The sequence below is a fragment of the Ahaetulla prasina genome, chromosome 2 (assembly GCF_028640845.1).
Source record: "Ahaetulla prasina isolate Xishuangbanna chromosome 2, ASM2864084v1, whole genome shotgun sequence".
In the NCBI taxonomy this organism is placed as follows: Eukaryota; Metazoa; Chordata; class Lepidosauria; order Squamata; family Colubridae; genus Ahaetulla; species Ahaetulla prasina.
In genome coordinates this window covers 4,065,210-4,084,464 of record NC_080540.1, presented here as the reverse complement: position 1 = coordinate 4,084,464, position 19,255 = coordinate 4,065,210, and the positions used below count along the sequence as shown (strand labels likewise).

Genomic DNA, 19,255 nt, shown 5'->3' with positions numbered 1-19,255 from the left:
GTATTCAATTAAAGAAATAAAAAACAATCATTTTCCTCATTGTGGCTTCCCTGCCTGTGTCCATTTTCCTCCCTTTCAGACCAGAGTTCTCAACAACCACAAGACACAACCTGTGTTTCCAACAGAGCCTCCTGGTCCTTCTGACCGCCCGGCTGTTTCTGACAGGATTTGGACCCTTTTGAGGCCTCTACAGATGGTTCCTGGAGAGGAAGATGGAAAAATTGCTGCCTCTGAAAACCAAAAAGCTTTTCTTAGGCAGGAAGGCATTGAGAGGGACCTTTACTCCTACTCCCATGCCCATCATCCCTGCCCTTCCCTCAGATGCGCTCTTTCCCGCGCTTTTCAGGGAATCCTGTAAATTTACGGAAAATCCACTAGGGGGCGCCTTCTGCTAACAGAAGGGAAGTCCAGGCGCTTCCCCATCGGTCCACTGGTGTCACGGCTGCCTTTCCAGAAGAGACTTGGAAGGAAATGACGTCACAAAACCTTGCCGCTCTAGGACACGGCACTCGCTCTCCTTAAACCCTGGGGCTCCGCAGAAGGCGGAGTGGCTGCGGGAGAGTCTGGCGGAGGGAGATCCAGACGTGTCCCGGGTGAACTGAGGGCTCTTCCCGTGCAAAGAGAGGCCGAGGAGGGAGAGACCAGCGCCCGGCCCTCCTCCAGCTTCAACCCCGGGTCCCATGCTCCCCAGCCGCCTTCTCCCTGCAGGAGGAAGCGGAAGAAGCCGGGATACAGGGAAGGGGCTCCGGGGTTCCCTTCCCGCCTCGGGTCCGGGGAAGAGCCCGAATAGAACAGAACAGAACAAAACAGAATTTTTTATTGGCCAAGTGTGATTGGACACACAAGGAATTTGTCCTGGTGCATATGCTCTCAGTGTACATAAAAGAAAAGATACCTTCATCAAGGTACAACATTTACAACACAAATGATGGTCAATATATCAATATAAATCATAAGGATTGCCAGCAACAAAGTTACAGTCATAAGTGGAAAGAGATTAGTGATCAGAAGGATGAGATGTTTAATAGTAGTGCAGATTTAGTGAATAGTTTGACAGTGTTGAGGGAATTATTTGTTTAGCAGAGTGATGGCCTTCGGGGGAAAAAACTGTTCTTGTGTCTAGTTGTTCTGGTGTGCAGTGCTCTATAGCGTCGTTTTGAGGGTAGGAGTTGAAACAGTTTATGTCCAGGATGCGAGGGGTCTGTATATATTTTCACGGCCCTCTTCTTGATTCGTGCAGTATACAGGTCCTCAATGGAAGGCAGGTTGGTAGCAATTATTTTTTCTGCAGTTCTAATGATCCTCTGAAGTCTGTGTCTTTCTTGTTGGGTTGCAGAACCGAACCAGACAGTTATAGAGGTGCAAATGACAGACTCAATAATTCCTCTCTAGAACTGAATCAGCAGCTCCTTGGGCAGTTTGAGCTTACTGAGTTGGCGCAGAAAGAACATTCTTTGTTGTCCTTTCTTGATGATGTTTTTGATGTTAGCTGTCCATTTTAGATCTTGCGATATGATAGAACCTAGAAATTTAAAGGTTTCTACTGTTGATACTGTGTTGTCTAGTATTGTGAGAGGTGGAAGTATGGAAAGGTTTCTCCTAAAGTCTACCACCATTTCTACGGTTTTGAGTGTGTTCAGTTCCAGATTTTTTTTTTTAATTAAATTTTTATACCGCCCTTCTCCCGAAGGACTCAGGGCGGTGTACAGCCAGAAATAAAATACAAAATATATACAGTTAAAACAAATTAAAACATTGCAAATTACGAAAACGGCTGATAATTAAAATTAAAATTTAAAATATTTAAAAATATTAATAAAACCCCAATTTAAAATCAAACTATTATACCAGTCCCGCTTGTATGAATAAATATGTTTTTAGCTCACGACGGAAGGTCCGAAGATCAGGCACTTGACGTAGGCTAGGGGGGAGTTCATTCCAGAGTGTCGATGCTCCCACAGAGAAGGCCCTACTCCTGGGGGCCGCCAGCCGACACTATTTGGCGGACGGCGCCCTGAGGAGACCCTCTCTATGAGAGCGTACGGGTCGGTGGGAGGCATGGGGTAACAGCAGGCGGTCTCGTAAGTACCCGGGTCCTAAGCCATGGAGCGCTTTAAAGGTGGTAACCAAAATCTTGAAGCGCACCTGAAAGACCACAGGAAGCCAGTGCAGACTACGGAGCAGCGGTGTTACGTGGGAGCCACAAGCGGCTCCCATTACTACTCGCACAGCTGCATTCTGGACTAACTGCAGCCTCCAGGTGCACCTCAAGGGCAGCCCCATGTAGAGAGCGTTGCAGTAATCCAACCGAGACGTAACCAGAGCATGAGTGACTGTGCACAAGGCATCCCGGTCAAGGAAGGGACGCAACTGGCGGACCAAGCGAACTTGGTAAAAGGCCCTCTTGGAGACGGCCGCCAGATCTTCATCAAAGGACAGCCGTCCATCCAGGAGGACGCCCAAGTTGCGAACCACCTCCTTTGGGGCCACTAACTCGCCCCCAACAGTCAGCTGCGGATGCAGCTGACTGTACCGGGGTGCCGGCATCCACAGCCACTCCGTCTTGGAGGGATTGAGCTTGAGTCTGTTTCTCCCCATCCAGACCCGTACAGCTTCCAGGCACCGGGACAGCACTTCGACCGCTTCATTGGGGTGGTCCGGGGTGGAGAAGTACAGCTGAGTATATTTTGGTTGCACCACAAGGCTAGTAGTTCGACCTCTCATCTATATGCGGATTTGTCATTGTCTCAAATGAGACCAATCACTGTTGTGTCATCTGCGAACTTCAGTAGTTTAACAGATGGATCGTTGGAGATGCAGTCATTGGTATACAGAGAGAAGAGAAGTGGGGAGAGCACACAGCCTTGGGGGGCCCCTGTGCTAATTGTACAGGTATTTGATGTGATCTTGCTTAGCTTCACCTGCTGCTTCCTGTTTGTTAGGAAACAGATCCACAAGATCGGCCTTGTGGAGGCCCAGCAGGAGAGGAGAAAAGCCAGGTGTGGAGGAGGCAGGATTCGCACCAGCTCCCCGAGGGCCCCATCCTGTCTCCCCGAGGGGGAGAGAAGCGAGGCGGCCTCTCCAGCTGCCTCCTTCCTGGTCCTGAGCTGGGATGAGCTGCTTGGAGCTCCAGGCAGGTTGGGTGAAGGTTGTTTAGAGGCTGAATTCCACTTTCTAATTCTTGGCGTTTATTTTGTTTTCATCTCAGATACAGAAACTCGAAGGCCTTTGAAATCCTTGCAAGACAAAATTTCTTGGGGGGAAAAAGAGCAGAATAACTTGGAGGGATCAGTCCTGCAGCACCAGAAATGGTCCTGTGAAGGAAAAGGCATCTGGAGACCCAGAACAGTCCTTGGAGCCATTTGGAATTGCTCTTCAGGAAAGAGAAAGGATGGAGACACAACCTTTTGGAAAGGAGGGAACCGGAAAAGGCCCTTCAGCTGCTCAGCCTGGGAAGCGGGGGAAGCCCTGGACAAGGACTGGGCACAAGATCCTGGAGGAGGAAACCATCCTCTCTTCAGGAGTTCAGCCCTGGAATTTCATCCAATACCGGGAGGCTGAGGGTCCCCGAGGACTTTGCAGCCGACTCCATGACTTTTGCAGGCGATGGCTGAGACCAGAAAAGCACACCAAAGCCCAGATGCTGGACCTGGTGGTTCTGGAGCAGCTCCTGTTCCTTCTGCCTCCAGTGATGGAGGGCTGGGTGCGAGAGTGTGGAGCAGAGACCAGCTCCCAGGCAGTGGCCCTGGCAGAAGGCTTCCTCCTGAGCCAGACGGAGGAGAAGAAGGAGCAGGTTGAATTGCAGGTGAGACATTTTAGGGTGCTCAGAAGGGAATAAAGAATGTGAATACTTCACCCCCACCTTCTCTGACATTCATAATATGTGCGATGTCCCACCAATTTTTGTAGGACATTGTTCCATTGTTTTCTCACTCAACCTCACTGATGGATTTTGGGGGCTTTGAGGTTGTGTTCCTAATATAAGAATCCACTTTATATCGTGTGATTTACATCAATTCTGCTTCTTTTTTCTTCCTTCTTTTTGAAGGGCTGCACTGTGGAAATAAGAGATCCTGAGGGAAAGAAGAATCCATCAAGTCCCCCTCAGGAGCTGTTTTTCAGGAAGTTCCCTTGGGTAGATCAAAGTCAGGACATTTCAGGAGGTAATCGAAGATCCTCTGATTACCCAGAGAGATCCCATCTGCCTTGCCTTCTTCTCTTCCTTAGTATAGCACCTCTTATTTGTTAAATATGCATTTTGAAATTATTTTATCCTTACAGAGAAACAAAGCATGAAGTTTTCTGGTTTTTTCGATGGAGCTCAAACAGTAGTTGAATCTCCAAATCAAGTAAGAAAGGGAAAAATTATTAGATTTGTATTCTCCTTTCCTTCAGGAAGTGAAGTGGGTGTGCAGAATTCGCTTTCCTTCTATTTCCCTCCCTTGCTTGGACTGGATTACTTTTGTGATCCTGTGCGACATGGACAGCATAATAGCAGATTCAAGTTGCCCTCAAGCAGCATAACTTCCTCTGTAGACTATTACTGGGACAGAATGGTTTGTCATTTCTACCCTCAGATTCTGTTTAGGAAATATTTTTAAAGACCACACTTTAACTGGTTCTGCTGGGTACGCCTTTGAGTTTACAAGGAGTAATTTTTTAAAAGTGCTTCAAGAGGTAGGAATAAATGTATCACAGTGGTAGTAACTGCTAGACACCCATTCTTTTGGTAATTCTTTGACTTGGAGTTGTGCAAGGCTAATGAAAAATAACTAAATACATTGCCACTTTGCCATTTTTAAAAAGGCTTCCTCATGATCAGTCATTCAAAAAATAAGCAAATCATATTAAAAAATAAAGCAGAATTTTAAAATCCAAAAAGAATGGCCAATTAGAGCATTTAATCATAGTACTTTGGGCTACAAAATAACTTCCAGTTCTCTGATTTGTGCCCGGATTAGGAGATCAAACATTCCCGCTTTGCAAAGGCTGAGAAACCACCTTCATAGACAATTTTCTCTTCTTTGTTTTCTCCCATTCAGGTAATGACTCAGTCTACTAGATCAATAAATGATAGAGTGATAAATCAGTTGATCCAGAAGTGATAAAACTTGATAAAGCATGCCCCAAATATTTGTTCAGTCAAAGAAATTTTGAGAATTGTCCATTTTCTCAGCTAAACGTAGGATTTATGTGAAGCATAGCCATTGAACCTAGTGCATATCTTTGCTTTGGAAATTTGGGAACAATGGAGCAGAATAACAGAATTGGTAGGGATCTTGGAGGTCTCCTAGTCCAGCCCGCTGCTCAGACAGGAAGCCCTATAATATTTCAAATAAATGGCTGTCCAATTTCTTCTCAAACTCCTCTAGTGTTGAAGGATCCACAACTTCTGGAAGGAAGTCATTCCATTGATTAATTGTTTTCACTGTCAGAAAACTTCTTAGTTGTAGATTAGTTCTCTCCTTGATTAGTTTCCATCCATTGCTTCTTATCCTGCCTTCAGGTGCTTTGGAGAGTAGGTTGGCCTCCTCTTTCTGGCAGCCCCTGAGATCTTGCCACACTGCTATCATGTTACCCCTTGTCCTTATTTTCATTAAACTAGACATACCCAATTCCAGCAACCATTCTTTATATGTTTTAGCCTCCGGGACCCTAATCATTTTGGTTGCTTTTTCTAGAATCTCAAGATCTTTTACATCATAGCAATACTGGATGCCAAGTGCTGTCTTACCAAGGCATTATTAAGTGGAACTAACACTTCATGTGGTCTTGATTCTATCCTCTCTTAATGCAGCCTATGAGTGAGTTGGGTTTTTTTGGCAACTGTAACATACTGCTGACTCACATTTAAGTGATTATCCACTAGGACTCCAAGATCCCTGTTGCACTTTCTACTGTTGAGCCAGGTATCACCTATTCTATGCCTGTGCATTTGGTATTTCTTTCCTAAATATAGCACCTTCCATTTCTCACCATTGATTTTTATTTTGTTAGATGAGGCCCAATCTGTCAATATTTTTATATTTTGAGCTTATCTTCTGGAGTGCTGATATTCCTGTCAATTTAGTCCTGTCTTCAAATTTGAGGAATTCCCCTTCTGTGCTCTTGTGTAAATCATTGATTAATATAATCAGATATTGCAAATCCTCCTGTTCTTTTTTCCGTGTTCAGGAGAATCTTGTGTCCTTCGAGGAGGTGGCTGTGTATTTCTCTGAGGAGGAATGGTCTCAGCTGGATCCTGACCAGAAAGCGCTGCATTCGGAAGTCATGCTTGAAAACCATAGGAACGTGGTCTCTCTGGGTAAGAGTTTTCTAGTCTCCAATCAGAGAGCTCAAGAAGAGAGATTATAGTTAATTTTTTATTAGAAAATCAGTAATCGGATATTATTTGCTGGGAGGGAGAAGGAACCAATTTGGCCTTCTTGTACTCCAAAGAAGGAAAGAGTCAATGTTTCTTTACTTAGATTCTTTCTGTGCCATTTCTTATCTGTATTTTCCCATTTCTATTTAAACTTACCTATGGAGGTCGAAAAGAATGAGGTGTGCCCTAATGTGTCCTCTGGTGGTCATATGAGAGGAATGTGTTGCCATTTGTCCTCTGAAACCTCCCAAAATTGTATGAGAAAAGAACTTTCCTGGTCAGGCCATGGAAATGCATTCTCCCAATTCAAGAACACTCATGCAATGTGATTCAGTGTATCCTAGGGTATAGGTAATCCGCCAGTTACAACAGTTCACTTAGTGACCATTCAAAATTATGATTAACCCCCTCAATACTTTTGACCCAGTCCTAAAATTACAAATGGTGCAGCACTCTGGCCATCCACACTTAGGAATGACAGAAGATGCGCTGCAACATTCACCCTACCTATTCTCCAATCCTATCCTGCCAAGACTTACCCTGTGATGATGTAGTGAGCCATCGGTTCCTTTGCCGGCTTTGGTACATTTGCAAAAAACATAGAGCTAAAGTAGTGAGAAATCTTGCACTACAGATCTCATGTGAGCTCACATTATAGTACGTAAGGCCTCTGTGCTCTGCTAACTGAGGCCAGCGCAAGATCTGGGGCAAAAGACTGCAAACAGGGAAGGCCTCTTCATTTTCAAAGACTTTTGCCCCCAATCACCACCAGATGGATTTGTAACCGACTAACCAACCACACTCGACGTGTAGTCCTCAATGGGATAACCCAAGTAGCTGTTTTAAGCCCAGTATTCTTCAACATCTTCAACAGAGGTGGTATTCAGCTGCTTTGCACCAGTTCGCTAGAACCGGTGGCAGCCATTTCCCATAGATCAGAGAACCAGTAGCAATGACCAGCTGGCCACACCCCTGAACCAGTCCCCCTGTCACTGGTTGCTCACCCCGCCCAATGCTTGCCCCACCTCAGCTGTGCAATGCTGGTGGCTTCGGGAGACACTAGCCCAGTGGGGAGCGGAGGGGGGTGGCCCTGCAAGTTTCACAGCCCGTCTGCCCAATTGACTAGGTGAGCAGTGCTCACTGGGGAGGGATGGCAGGGAACGGGGCCATCAGTCTCACCACCACTCCTATGGGCCTCAGCAGGGGAGCGCAAAGCACTGGGGCCGTTGCCAAGGAGGCAGCTGGGGTAGAGATCCTCCTCCTCTAGGTACAAAGTGGCCTTTGTGGGCAGGTGGCCTCAAGGGTGGCGGGGCGGCCCAGAAGGCCTTTCTGCTCCTGCTGGCGGCACTTCACATTGCTGCAAAGCTTGCCAAGCTGCTCCCCTCCCCACCAGGCTATCTGTCAGCTTTGGAAGCCATACTAGGGCGAAGGCTTCCATACGCTGCCACAATTCTCCTCTGTGGGAAAGGAGGGGAGGAGGGTGTAGTGCAAGGGATGATTAGACATAACAACATATTTTTCCTGCCGGTCAAGGTCAGGCTGGGTTCGCATCTGGAGAAAGAGTGGCTGGAGTGATGCCTTGACATGGGACCGTTGAGATTTGGAACATGTGACCGGCATAGGGGTCATGATGGTGGAGATTTTGGAGTTTGAGGGAGGAACCAGAATCCCCAGTTTCAGTTTTTACCCAACTGTGCCAGTTTACCTATGCTAGTAAAAGAACTTTGAAAGATGTCAGTTTTGGAGTCTTTTCTGCAGGAGAGGTTTTCTGGAACGCTGACACTAGCATCTCCCAAAGCCGCTGGCATTGCAGCCCCCCCCCCTCCTCACCACTTGGAGCTCCAAGTGGACGGCAGCAGGGGTGAGCTCTCAGCACTTTTTCCAGAGGTGGGAAAAAGTTCTGAGGGGGAATCCTCCCTTACCTTTCACCCACTGCCTAAGCTCGCTGCCGCTGCCTGGAGCTCCAAGAGGCAGGGGGTTGGCAGTGAATCCAAGCGTCGAGTGAAAGATGAGCGAGGATTCCCCCTCAGACCTTTTTCCCGCCACTGTAAAAAGTGCTGCGAGCTTGCTGCCACTGCTGTAACTGGGAGGCGGGTGCCTGAAGCAACTGCACAGATGCCCCATCCCACTGCAGCGGAGCTTCTGCCCAGGCAGGCAGGTGCTGGCGGAGGGGGCAAGGGCAGAGGTAAGTGAAGGACCAGCGCGCACTGGACAGTGCTATAAACCAAAGAGTGGTGAAAGTACCAGCACTTGGCCATTGCTGTGCTCTGCTGTCACTTGAGGATAGGACAAGAAGCAATGGATAGAAACTAATGAAGGAGAGAAGAATCACCCAAAGATGGCTGTGCACATGGATGCTGTGGCTGGGCGTTCTTTCTTTCAGTGTATGGTGTGGATGATTCTGTGTGCTTTGGATTTTTGAAGTTTTTAAGAACAGATGGGATAACCTTTTTTCTGAAATGGTATAGGGTTTCCTGCCTAAGCATGGGTTTGGAATTGAAGACTTCCGAAGGTCCCTTCCAACTCTGTTATTCTATTCTATTCTATTCTATCCTATTCTATTTATTTATTTAATCAAATTTTTATACCGCCCTTCTCCCGAAGGACCCAGGGCGGTTTACAGCCAAATAAAAACAGAACAAACATAATAAATACAGAATAAAATACTATTTTAAAAACTTATTCAATTTGGCCCAAGTTAAAATCTTTAAAAGAATAAAACCCACTAAAATTAAAACCAGATAAAAACTAAAAACCCTATGCCAGTCCTGCACGGATGAATAAATATGTCTTCAGCTCGCGGCGAAAGGTTTGAAGGTCCGGAAGTTGGCGAAGTCCTGGGGGAAGTTCATTCCAGAGGGTGGGAGCTCCCACAGAGAAGGCCCTACTCCTGGGGGCCGCCAGCCGACATTGTTTGGCAGACAGCACCCTGAGGAGTCCCTCTCTGTGGGAGCGCACAGGTCGGTGAGAGGCAATCGGTAGCAGTAGGCGGTCCCGTAAGTAACCCGGTCCTAAGCCATGGAGCGCTTTAAAGGTAGTAACCAGCACCTTGAAGTGCACCCGGAAGACCACAGGTAGCCAGTGCAGCCTGCGCAGGAGTGATGTCACATGGGAGCCACGAGTGGCTCCCTCTATCACCCGCGCAGCTGCATTCTGAATCAACTGGAGCCTCCGGGTGCTCTTCAAGGGGAGCCCCATGTAGAGAGCATTGCAGTAATCCAAGCGAGAGGTAACAAGAGCATGAGTGACCGTGCATAGGGCATCCCGGTCAAGGAAGGGGCGCAACTGGCAAATCAGAGAAACCTGATAAAAAGCTCTCCTGGACATGGTCGTCAGATGGTCTTCGAAAGACAACCGCCCATCCAGGAGAACGCCCAAGTTGTGCACCCTTTCCATCGGGGCCAGTGACTCGCCCCCAACAGTCAGCTGCAATTGCAGCTGACTGTACCGGGGTGCCGGCATCCACAGCCACTCCGTCTTGGAGGGATTGAGCTTGAGCCTGTTTCTTCCCATCCAGACACGTACGGCTTCCAGACACCAGGACAGAACCTCAATAGCTTCGTTGGCGTGGCCTGGGGTGGAAAAGTACAGCTGCGTATCATCAGCGTACAGTTGATACCTCACCCCAAAACCACTGATGATCTCACCCAACGGCTTCATATAGATGTTGAACAGGAGAGGCAAGAGAATTGACCCCTGAGGCACCCCACAAGTGAGGCACCTCGCGGCCGACCTCTGCCCTCCTGTCAACACTGTCTGCGACCGGTCAGAGAGATAGGAGGAGAACCACCGATAAACGGTGACTCCCACTCCCAAACTCTCCAGCCGGTGCAGCAGGATACCATGGTTGATGGTATCAAAAGCCGCTGAGAGGTCTAATAGGACCAGGGCAGAGGAATAACCCCTATCCCTGGCCCTCCAGAGATCATCCACTAACGCGACCAAAGCTGTCTCCGTACTGTATCCAGGCTGAAAGCCGGACTGGAATGGGTCTAGATAGACAGTTTCATCCAGGTATTGGGGTAACTGACGTGCCACCACACTCTCTACAACCTTCGCCACAAAGCGAAGGTTATTATTATTATTATTATTATTTATTAAATTTTTATACCGCCCTTCTCCCGAAGGACTCAGGGCGATGTACAGCCAGAGTAAAATACAAAATATATACAATTAAAACAGATTTAAAATATAAAATTACTAAATGGCTCAGAATTAAAATGAATTTAAAATTTAAAATACTAATAAAACCCAATTTAAAATCAATCCATTTATGCCAGTCCCGCTTGAATGAATAAATATGTTTTTAGCTCACGACGGAAGGTCCGAAGATCAGGCACTTGATGTAGACCAGGAGGGAGTTCATTCCAGAGCGTCGATGCTCCCACAGAGAAGGCCCTACTCCTGGGGGCCGCCAGCCGACATTGTTTGGCGGACGGCACCCTGAGAAGACCCTCTCTATGAGAGCGTACGGGTCGGTGGGAGGCATAGGGTAGCAGCAGGCGGTCTCGTAAGTACCCGGGTCCTAAGCCATGGAGCGCTTTAAAGGTGGTGACCAGAATCTTGAAGCGCACCCGAAAGACCACAGGAAGCCAGTGCAGACTGCGGAGCAGTGGTGTTACGTGGGAGCCACGAGCGGCTCCCATTACTACTCGCGCAGCTGCATTCTGGACTAACTGCACCCTCCGGGTGCACCTCAAGGGCAGCCCCATGTAGAGAGCATTGCAGTAATCCAGCCGAGACGTAACCAGAGCGTGAGTGACTGTGCATAAGGCATCCCGGTCAAGGAAGGGACGCAACTGGCGGACCAAGCGGACTTGGTAAAAGGCCCTCCTGGAGACGGCCGCCAGATGTTCATCAAAGGACAGCCGTCCATCCAGGAGGACGCCCAAGTTGCGAACCACCTCCTTTGGGGCCACTAACTCGCCCCCAACAGTCAGCTGCGGATGCAGCTGACTCTCCTGGGGTGCCGGCATCCACAGCCACTCCGTCTTGGCGGGATTGAGCTTGAGTCTGTTTCTCCCCATCCAGACCCGTACAGCTTCCAGGCACCGGGACAACACTTCGACCACTTCGTTGGGGTGGTCCGGGGTGGAAAAGTACAGCTGGGTATCATCCGCGTACAGATGATAACTCATCCCAAAACCACTGATGACCTCACCCAGCGGCTTCATATAGATGTTGAACAGGGTAGGCGAGAGAATCAACCCCTGAGGTACCCCACACGTGAGGCACCTCGAGGACGACCTCTGCCCCCCTGTCAACACCGTCTGCGACCGGTCGGAGAGATAGGAGGAGAACCACCGATAAACGGTGCCTCCCACTCCCAATCCCTCCAACCGGCGCAGCAGGATACCATGGTCGATGGTATCAAAAGCCGCTGAGAGATCTAATAGGACCAGGGCAGAGGAACAACCCTGTCCCTAGCCCTCCAGAGGTCATCCACTAACGCGACCAAAGCCGTCTCCGTGCTGTAACCGGGTCGGAAGCCAGACTGGAACGGGTCTAGATAGACAGCTTCCTCCAGGTGCCGGGGAAGCTGCCATGCAACCACACTCTCTACAACCTTCGCTAAAAAGCGAAGGTTGGAGACTGGACGGTAATTTCCCAAAATAGCTGGGTCCAGGGAAGGCTTCTTCAGGAGAGGCCTCACCACCGCCTCTTTCAAGGCGGCGGGGAAAACCCCTTCAACCAAAGAAGCATTTATAATCCCCTGGAGCCAGCCTCATGTCACTTCCTGAGCAGCCAGTACTAACCAGGAAGGACACGGGTCCAGTAAACATGTAGTTGCATGCAACCTCCCCAGCAGCCTGTCCACGTCCTCGAGAGCCACAGAATCAAACTCATCCCAAATAACCTCCACAAGACGTGTCTCTGCCATCTCGGCTGAATCATCGCAATCATGGTCCAAGCCATCACGAAGCTGAACGATTTTATCGTATAGATAACCGTTAAACTCCTCAGCTCGTCCCTGTAGGGGGTCATCCCGACCCTCCTGTTGAAGGAGGGAACGGGTCACCCGAAACAGGGCGGCCGGGCGGTTATCTGCCGATGCAGTGAGGGTGGAAACGTAGGAACGCTTCACCTCCCTCATTGCCACTAGGTAGGTCTTAGTAAAAGACCTCACTAGTGTCCGATCAGCCTCGGAACGGCTGGACCTCCAAATACTCTCTAGGCGTCTTCGCCGGCGTTTCATCTCTCTCAGCTCCTCGGAGAACCAGGGAGCCAATTGAGATCTGCGCCGGGTCAGAGGCCGCAAAGGCACGACACGGTCCAAAGCCCCAGCCACGGCCCGTTCCCAAGCCGTAACCAGTTCTTCAGTCGTGCCATGGGTAAGATCCTCAGGAAACGGCCCAAGCTCCGTCAGGAACCTCTCCGGGTCCATCAGGCGCCTGGGACGGAACCAACGCATCGGCTCCATCTCCCTGCGGCAGGGAGCAGCGGTCCGAAAGTCTAGGCGAAGGAGAAAATGATCTGACCATGACACCGGTTCTTTCACTATATCTCCTAAAACCAGATCATTTACCCACTGTCCAGAGATAAAAATCAAGTCTAGCGGTTGGAGACCGGACGATAATTACCTAAAACAGCTGGGTCCAGGGAAGGCTTCTTGAGAAAGGGTCTCACCACCGCCTCTTTCAAGGCAGCAGGAAAGACCCCCTCCAACAACGAAGCATTAGTAATCTCCCTGAGCCAGCCTCGTGTCACCTTCTGCGTGGCCAGTACCAGCCAGGAGGGGCACGGGTCCAGTAAACATGTGGTGGCATTCAACCTCCCCAACAACCTGTCCATGTCCTCAGGAGCCACAGGGTCAAATTCATCCCAAACAGTCTCAACAAGACGAGTCTCCGACCTCTCACCTGGATTCTACTTTATCTCATGCAGTCCTCAGTTCGTAGAAAACTCAGGCCTAAAGTACTATAGCATGGGATCAGTCGAATGAGACCTTGCATTACTGATCTTGCGTGATCTGCCACTAAAGTAGTTTAGGCCTCTGTTCTCTGCTAACTGAGGTCTGTACCTTTTCTGACCTAGGCGTTCCCAAACCACGAAGCAGACTCCTTATCCCAGCAAAAAACCCTTTTTATTAAGTTACTGTGAATTTCTCTCATTCACACTCAGCAAAGGCTTTCAAGGGAGAATTTACAGTCACAGACCTTCTGCCTTGGAGTGCTGCCAGGCCGATATCTTCAAAATTCAGATTGTATTAATCTATTTATGATTTTATAGTTTAGGGTTTTATATCGGTCGTTTGACCGTTTTTAGTTTTAAATTGGCCGGTTAAATATTTCATTTTAAATGTATTTTAAATTTATTGTGTACCTATGTGTTTTAATAAGGCTGTACACCGCCCTGAGTCCTTCGGAAGAAGGGCGGTCTAGAAATCTAATAAATAAATAAAACTGGGCAAGGAGTCTCTGAGAGTCACAAACCAATTAGGTGAACTACTGTATTTTTTGGAGTATAAGACTCACTTTTTCCTCCTAAAAGAGGGAGAAAATTTGGGTGCATCTTACACAACAAATGTAGCCCCGCCCACCTGCCTTCCCCCCCCCCAGAAAATGGGGTGCACGGAGGCGGCAATAGTCCTTCGGGAGATGGGCGGTATACAAATATAATAAATAATAATAATAATAAATAATAATAGGTTATGGCAATCCCTGCAACCTGAAACAGGTGATCTTCGGGAGGCCGATCCAACTGACAATCAGTTGCTTGTGCTAATCAGACTGTGCTGAAGCTGCAACGGGCTGTTTGCTGCAAGGAAGTAAATTGCTGGGAGACAGGCAGTTTTTTTTTTCTTGTTTTCCTCCCCAAAAAAGGTAGATGTGTCTTATAGTCCAGAGCATCTTATACTCCAAAAAATACGGTAATTGTCTCCTGCGAACTCCACTCCCCTTTCGCTCCTCTTATATTCCCTCTGGAATGGGCCATTCATCATCCACCTGTGGCTTACTCCCAAGGCGACCCTTGTTCTCTAGCTGATCCCTTCATCTGGCAACTCTGCACATTTTCATACTGGGAACAGGTTCCATCTGTTTGTCTGCCGCACTGATGTCTGACTCTGAAGCCAGCTGTTAAGTGGCATCTAGCCCTGACCCCCTCTCTTTATTTATTTATTTATTTATTTATTTATTTTTATTTATCAAATTTTTATACCGCCCTTCTCCCGAAGGACTCAGGGCGGTGTACAGCCTAAATAAAACACAATATATATACAATTAAAATCAAATTTTAAAATAAAACATATTACAAAAAGGCCAATGTTTAAAAATTTAAATTTTAAATTTTAAAAATTTAAAACCCCACAGCAATAAAACCCAATTAAAATGTTAAAAAACCATTATGCCAGTCCAGCTTGAATAAATAAGTATGTTTTTAGCTCACGGCGAAAGGTCCGAAAATCAGGCACTTGGCGTAGGCCAGGGGGAAGTTCATTCCAGAGCGTCACTGCTCCCACAGAGAAGGCCCTACTCCTGGGGGCCGCCAGCCGACATTGTTTGGCAGACGGCAGCCTGAGGAGACCTTCTCTGTGAGAGCGTACCGGTCGGTGGGAGGCATAAGGTAACAGCAGGCGGTCTCGTAAGTACCTGTCTCTTCCTCAGACACAGAGCCCTCATCAGAGACTTCCCCAGACTCCAGGACTGGTCCATGTTTCTCCTCAACCTCCTCACTGTCTGAAACTGCTGCCAGCTTCACTGGCCGCTGCCGGGCCACAACAGTACCAGATCTGGCTGAAGAGCTCTTGCAAGCCAGTGAGACTTCTGAGCAGTGAAATAGCCTTTCCTGAGCCTCCCAACCTTTCCAGTCTTGGCGCGAAAAGTGTTTACAAGCCAAGATTATTCCTTAACTCAAAACTGACTCAGTGAGATTTGCATATACATACAGATAGAGAGGGAGAGAGAGAGAGATAATTGTAAGGAAAGATATTTTCTAGATATTTTCAAAGCTTTCATGAATCATGAATATAGAAATCATCATGTTTATATCACACCACTGTAAGTATACAAAATGCAACATAATGGAATTTTGGAAAAATTCAGAATATTAATTGACTTCCTACAGTTTGACTTTTTTCTTTAACCTTGTTATCATTTTCATTTCTGTTTTCCTTTGAAGGTAACAATGGGCAGGAGAATCAAGATTTCTCTGAACTGTTCCAAGTGATCAACGCTAAAGATGAAATGGAGAACTTTGGAATTCAAATCGAATTTGAAAGCCATGAGAGAAGCCAGTCAAATAATTGGAATCAGGATAGCTCATTTTCCATTGATGTTCCGATGCAAGACTTTCTTGCCCAACAAGAGAAAATAAGGAAAAAATATATTGGGAAAAGTGTAAATGAACACTATTTAACCCAAAACAAAGGAGAAGATGCTATAAGACACAACGGACAAAATTTCAATGGGACATTCATTTATTCTCTTGGATATAACTTCTTTATATCTCAAGAAGTGATTCACGCAAAAAAGGAGCCCTATAAATTTTTGGAATCTGGAAAACATTTTAGAACAAGCAGGCCACTTACTTTCCGTGAAAGGATTCACACTGGGCAGCAACGGTGTACGGAATCACCTGTAGCCCATGCAGCCGAGACCTGCCAAACTGCAGGAGAGAAATCATATAAATGCATGGAGTGTGGAAAGGCCTTTGCTCAACGCAGGTATCTTGCTTCCCATAAGATGATCCACACAGGGGAAAAGCCATTTAAATGCATGGAGTGTGGAAAGACCTTTGCCCAAAGAGGTAATCTTCTTTCCCATAAAATGATCCACACAGGAGAAAAGCCATTTAAATGCATGGAGTGTGGAAAGACCTTTATTTATAGCAATGGACTTAGATACCATAAAATGATCCACACAGGAGAGAAACCATATAAATGCACAGAGTGTGGAAAGACCTTTGCTCAACGCAGTTATCTTGCTTCCCATAAGATGATCCACACAGGGGAAAAGCCATTTAAATGCATGGAGTGTGGAAAGACCTTTGCTCGAAGAGATAATCTTATTTCCCATAAGATGATCCACACAGGGGAAAAGCCATTTAAATGCATGGAGTGTGGAAAGACCTTTATTTATAGCAATGGACTTAGAAACCACAAAATGATCCACACAGGAGAGAAACCATATAAATGCATTGAGTGTGGAAAGACCTTTGCTCAACACAGTTATCTTGCTTCCCATAAGATGATCCACACAGGGGAAAAGCCATTTAAATGCATGGAATGTGGAAAGACCTTTCCTCGAAGAGGTCATCTTATTTCCCATAAGATGATCCACACAGGGGAGAAGCCGTATAAATGCATGGAGTGTGGGAAGACCTTTGCTCAACGAAGTTATCTTGCTTCCCATAAAAAGATCCACTCAGAAGAGAAACCATTTAAATGCATGGAATGTGGAAAAATGTTTACTAAGAGCAGTGCTCTTACTTCTCATAAGATGATCCACACAGGGGAGAAACCCTTTAAATGCCTGGAGTGTGGAAAGACCTTTCCTCAAAGAGGTAATCTTATTTCCCATAAAATGATCCATACAGGGGAGAAGCCATATAAATGCATGGAATGTGGAAAGACCTTTGCTCAACACAGTTATCTTGCTTCCCATACAAAGATCCACTCAAAAGAGAAACCATTTAAATGCATGGAATGTGGAAAGACCTTTTCTCGAAGAGGTAATCTTATTTCCCATAAAATGATCCACACAGGGGAAAAGCCATTTGAATGCATGGAATGTGGAAAGACCTTTGCTCAACGCAGTTATCTTGGTTCCCATAAAAAGATCCACACAGGGGAGAAGCCATATAAATGCATGGAATGTGGAAAGAGCTTTGCTCAGAATGGTAATCTTACTTCTCATAAAAGGATCCACACTCGGGAGAAAGTATATAGCAATAGCAATTCCACTTTAGACTTATCTACCACTCCACAAAGCTTTTACAGCACTGTCTGAGCAGTTCACAAAGTCAGCATATTGTCCCCAGGAATCTGGGTCCTCATTTTACTGACCTCAAAAAGATGAAAGCCTGAATCAACCATGAGCTGGTCAGGATCGAACTCCTGGCTGTGGGCTTCTGGTACTGCATTCTAACCTCTGACCCACCACGTCTATAGATTTTTATCTGTACGCCTATTGTGCCTTTCTGATCCAAATGAGACAAAATTGATTTCTACAATGTGAAATTTAATGTGGAGAAAAGTAAGGTTTTATACCTGGGCGGGAAAAGCAGATTACATGAAATCTGGCTCAAAAACAGTGAGAGGAACCTTGGGAATTCAAAATGGATGATCACTAAATATGAGTTACCTGTGTGTAGCAGCAGCCAAAAAAGCCAATCCTTGGTTGTATAAACAGAGGCATAGAATCAAAATCACATGAAGTATTAATACCATTTTATAAAGCCTTAGTAAGACCTCACTTGGAATACCGCATCCAGTTTTGGACATTACATTACAAAAAAGATGTTTAGTCTTTGGAAAAAGTGTAAAGAAGAGCAGCTAAAATTATTAAAGTCCTGAAGACTAAAATATGAAGAACTCTTGCAGGGTTTTGGTTTGTCTAGTCTAGAGAAAGGAAGGATTAGGAGTGATAGCAGTATTCCAGGACTTCAGAGGCTTCCACAAAGAAGAGATCAGTTTATTTTCCAAAACACCAGAGGGCAGGACAAGAAACAGTGAATGTGAACTAATCCAGGAGAGAAGCAACCTGGAATTAACAAGAATCTTCCTTACAGTGAGGACAATTAACCAATAGGAGAGTTTTCCTTCATACATCGTGGGTGCTTCAATCTCTGGACGTTTGTAAGAAGAGACTGGATAGTCACTTGTCTGAAATAGTTTAGGATCTCCTTGAGCAGGGGGCTGGACTAGAAGAGCTCCAAGTTCCCTTCCAGCTCAATTCGGATTCTGAATCGTCAATTCTTTTTTGTGCTGTTCTGCTAAGTTGGAGGTTTTAAAGCAAACGTGAGCATCCGTGGAGATGAAGGTTATCATTTGGCCTGAAAGTGATGTGTGGCTGCCAATGTTTAAGTGGTGGAGATTCCCCAATCATTTCAATAAACTCCCTCTGATGAGTATATCCACTAGAGCAGAATTGCAGTCAGAAATGCAGAAGTCCTGAATCCTTTACTATTGTCAAAATCTGCATTTCCATCCTGCTTCCCATTATGTAATAATGCAAGTGATAACTTGGAAACAAAACAATAAGGCCATAGGGGGTCCTCAAACTTTTTAAACGGGGCCAATTCATCCTCTGGACTGGCTGGGTGGACATGGCTAGGTGGTCATGTTACTGGGCGGGTGTGGCCAATTTAACAGTCCATTAAACAATGCACACAAATTAAACTTTAATTTCTTTTGCTCCTGGAACTGTTTTATTTGCTTTTGTTGCTCTTTTGGTTGTTTTTTCTTTTTACTACATTGTTTTTTCCCTGTTCAGGAGTCTAGTGGTCCACTTAAGGAAACTAGTTTTGCAGCAATACTTCTCAGCCCCAAAGAGCTTACAATCAAGAAGTTTCTCTCTCTGTTTCTTGTCTCTGTCTGTTTGTCTGTCTATCTCTCTCTCCCCTGTCTTGTTTGTCTATCTATCCCTCTCTCTATCTTCTGGAGGTGTTGTGTGTGAAAAACTGGCCTGTTTTTGGCCCCCTGGGGCATTTGCGCACCCTGTTTTTCACCTCCCCTTCTGCCAGAAGCATTCTGCAGGCCAAAAATGGCCCCCTTTTTTTTTTTTGTTTACATTTATACCCCGCCCTTCTCCGAAGACTCAGGGCGGCTTACAGTGTATAAGGCAATAGTCTCATTCTATTTGTATATTTTTACAAAGTCAACTTATTGCCCCCCCAACAATCTGGGTCCTCATTTTACCTACCTTATAAAGGATGGAAGGCTGAGTCAAC

At 46.5% G+C, this 19,255-nt stretch overlaps 1 protein-coding gene across 1 annotated transcript in view; it reads left to right on the top strand.

Annotated features, from left to right (window-relative positions):
- Nucleotides 1-19,255, top strand: part of LOC131193736 (zinc finger protein 845-like) — a 51,065-nt gene that overhangs the window by 12,927 nt on the left and 18,883 nt on the right. Inside the window, exons 3-8 of the mRNA XM_058174251.1 lie at nt 80-905; nt 3,209-3,805; nt 4,049-4,163; nt 4,282-4,349; nt 6,175-6,304; nt 15,485-17,292. Coding sequence (XP_058030234.1) covers nt 3,392-3,805; nt 4,049-4,163; nt 4,282-4,349; nt 6,175-6,304; nt 15,485-17,292 — 2,535 coding nt within the window. The 5' untranslated portion in view covers nt 80-905; nt 3,209-3,391. The remainder of the gene's footprint in view (nt 1-79; nt 906-3,208; nt 3,806-4,048; nt 4,164-4,281; nt 4,350-6,174; nt 6,305-15,484; nt 17,293-19,255) is intronic.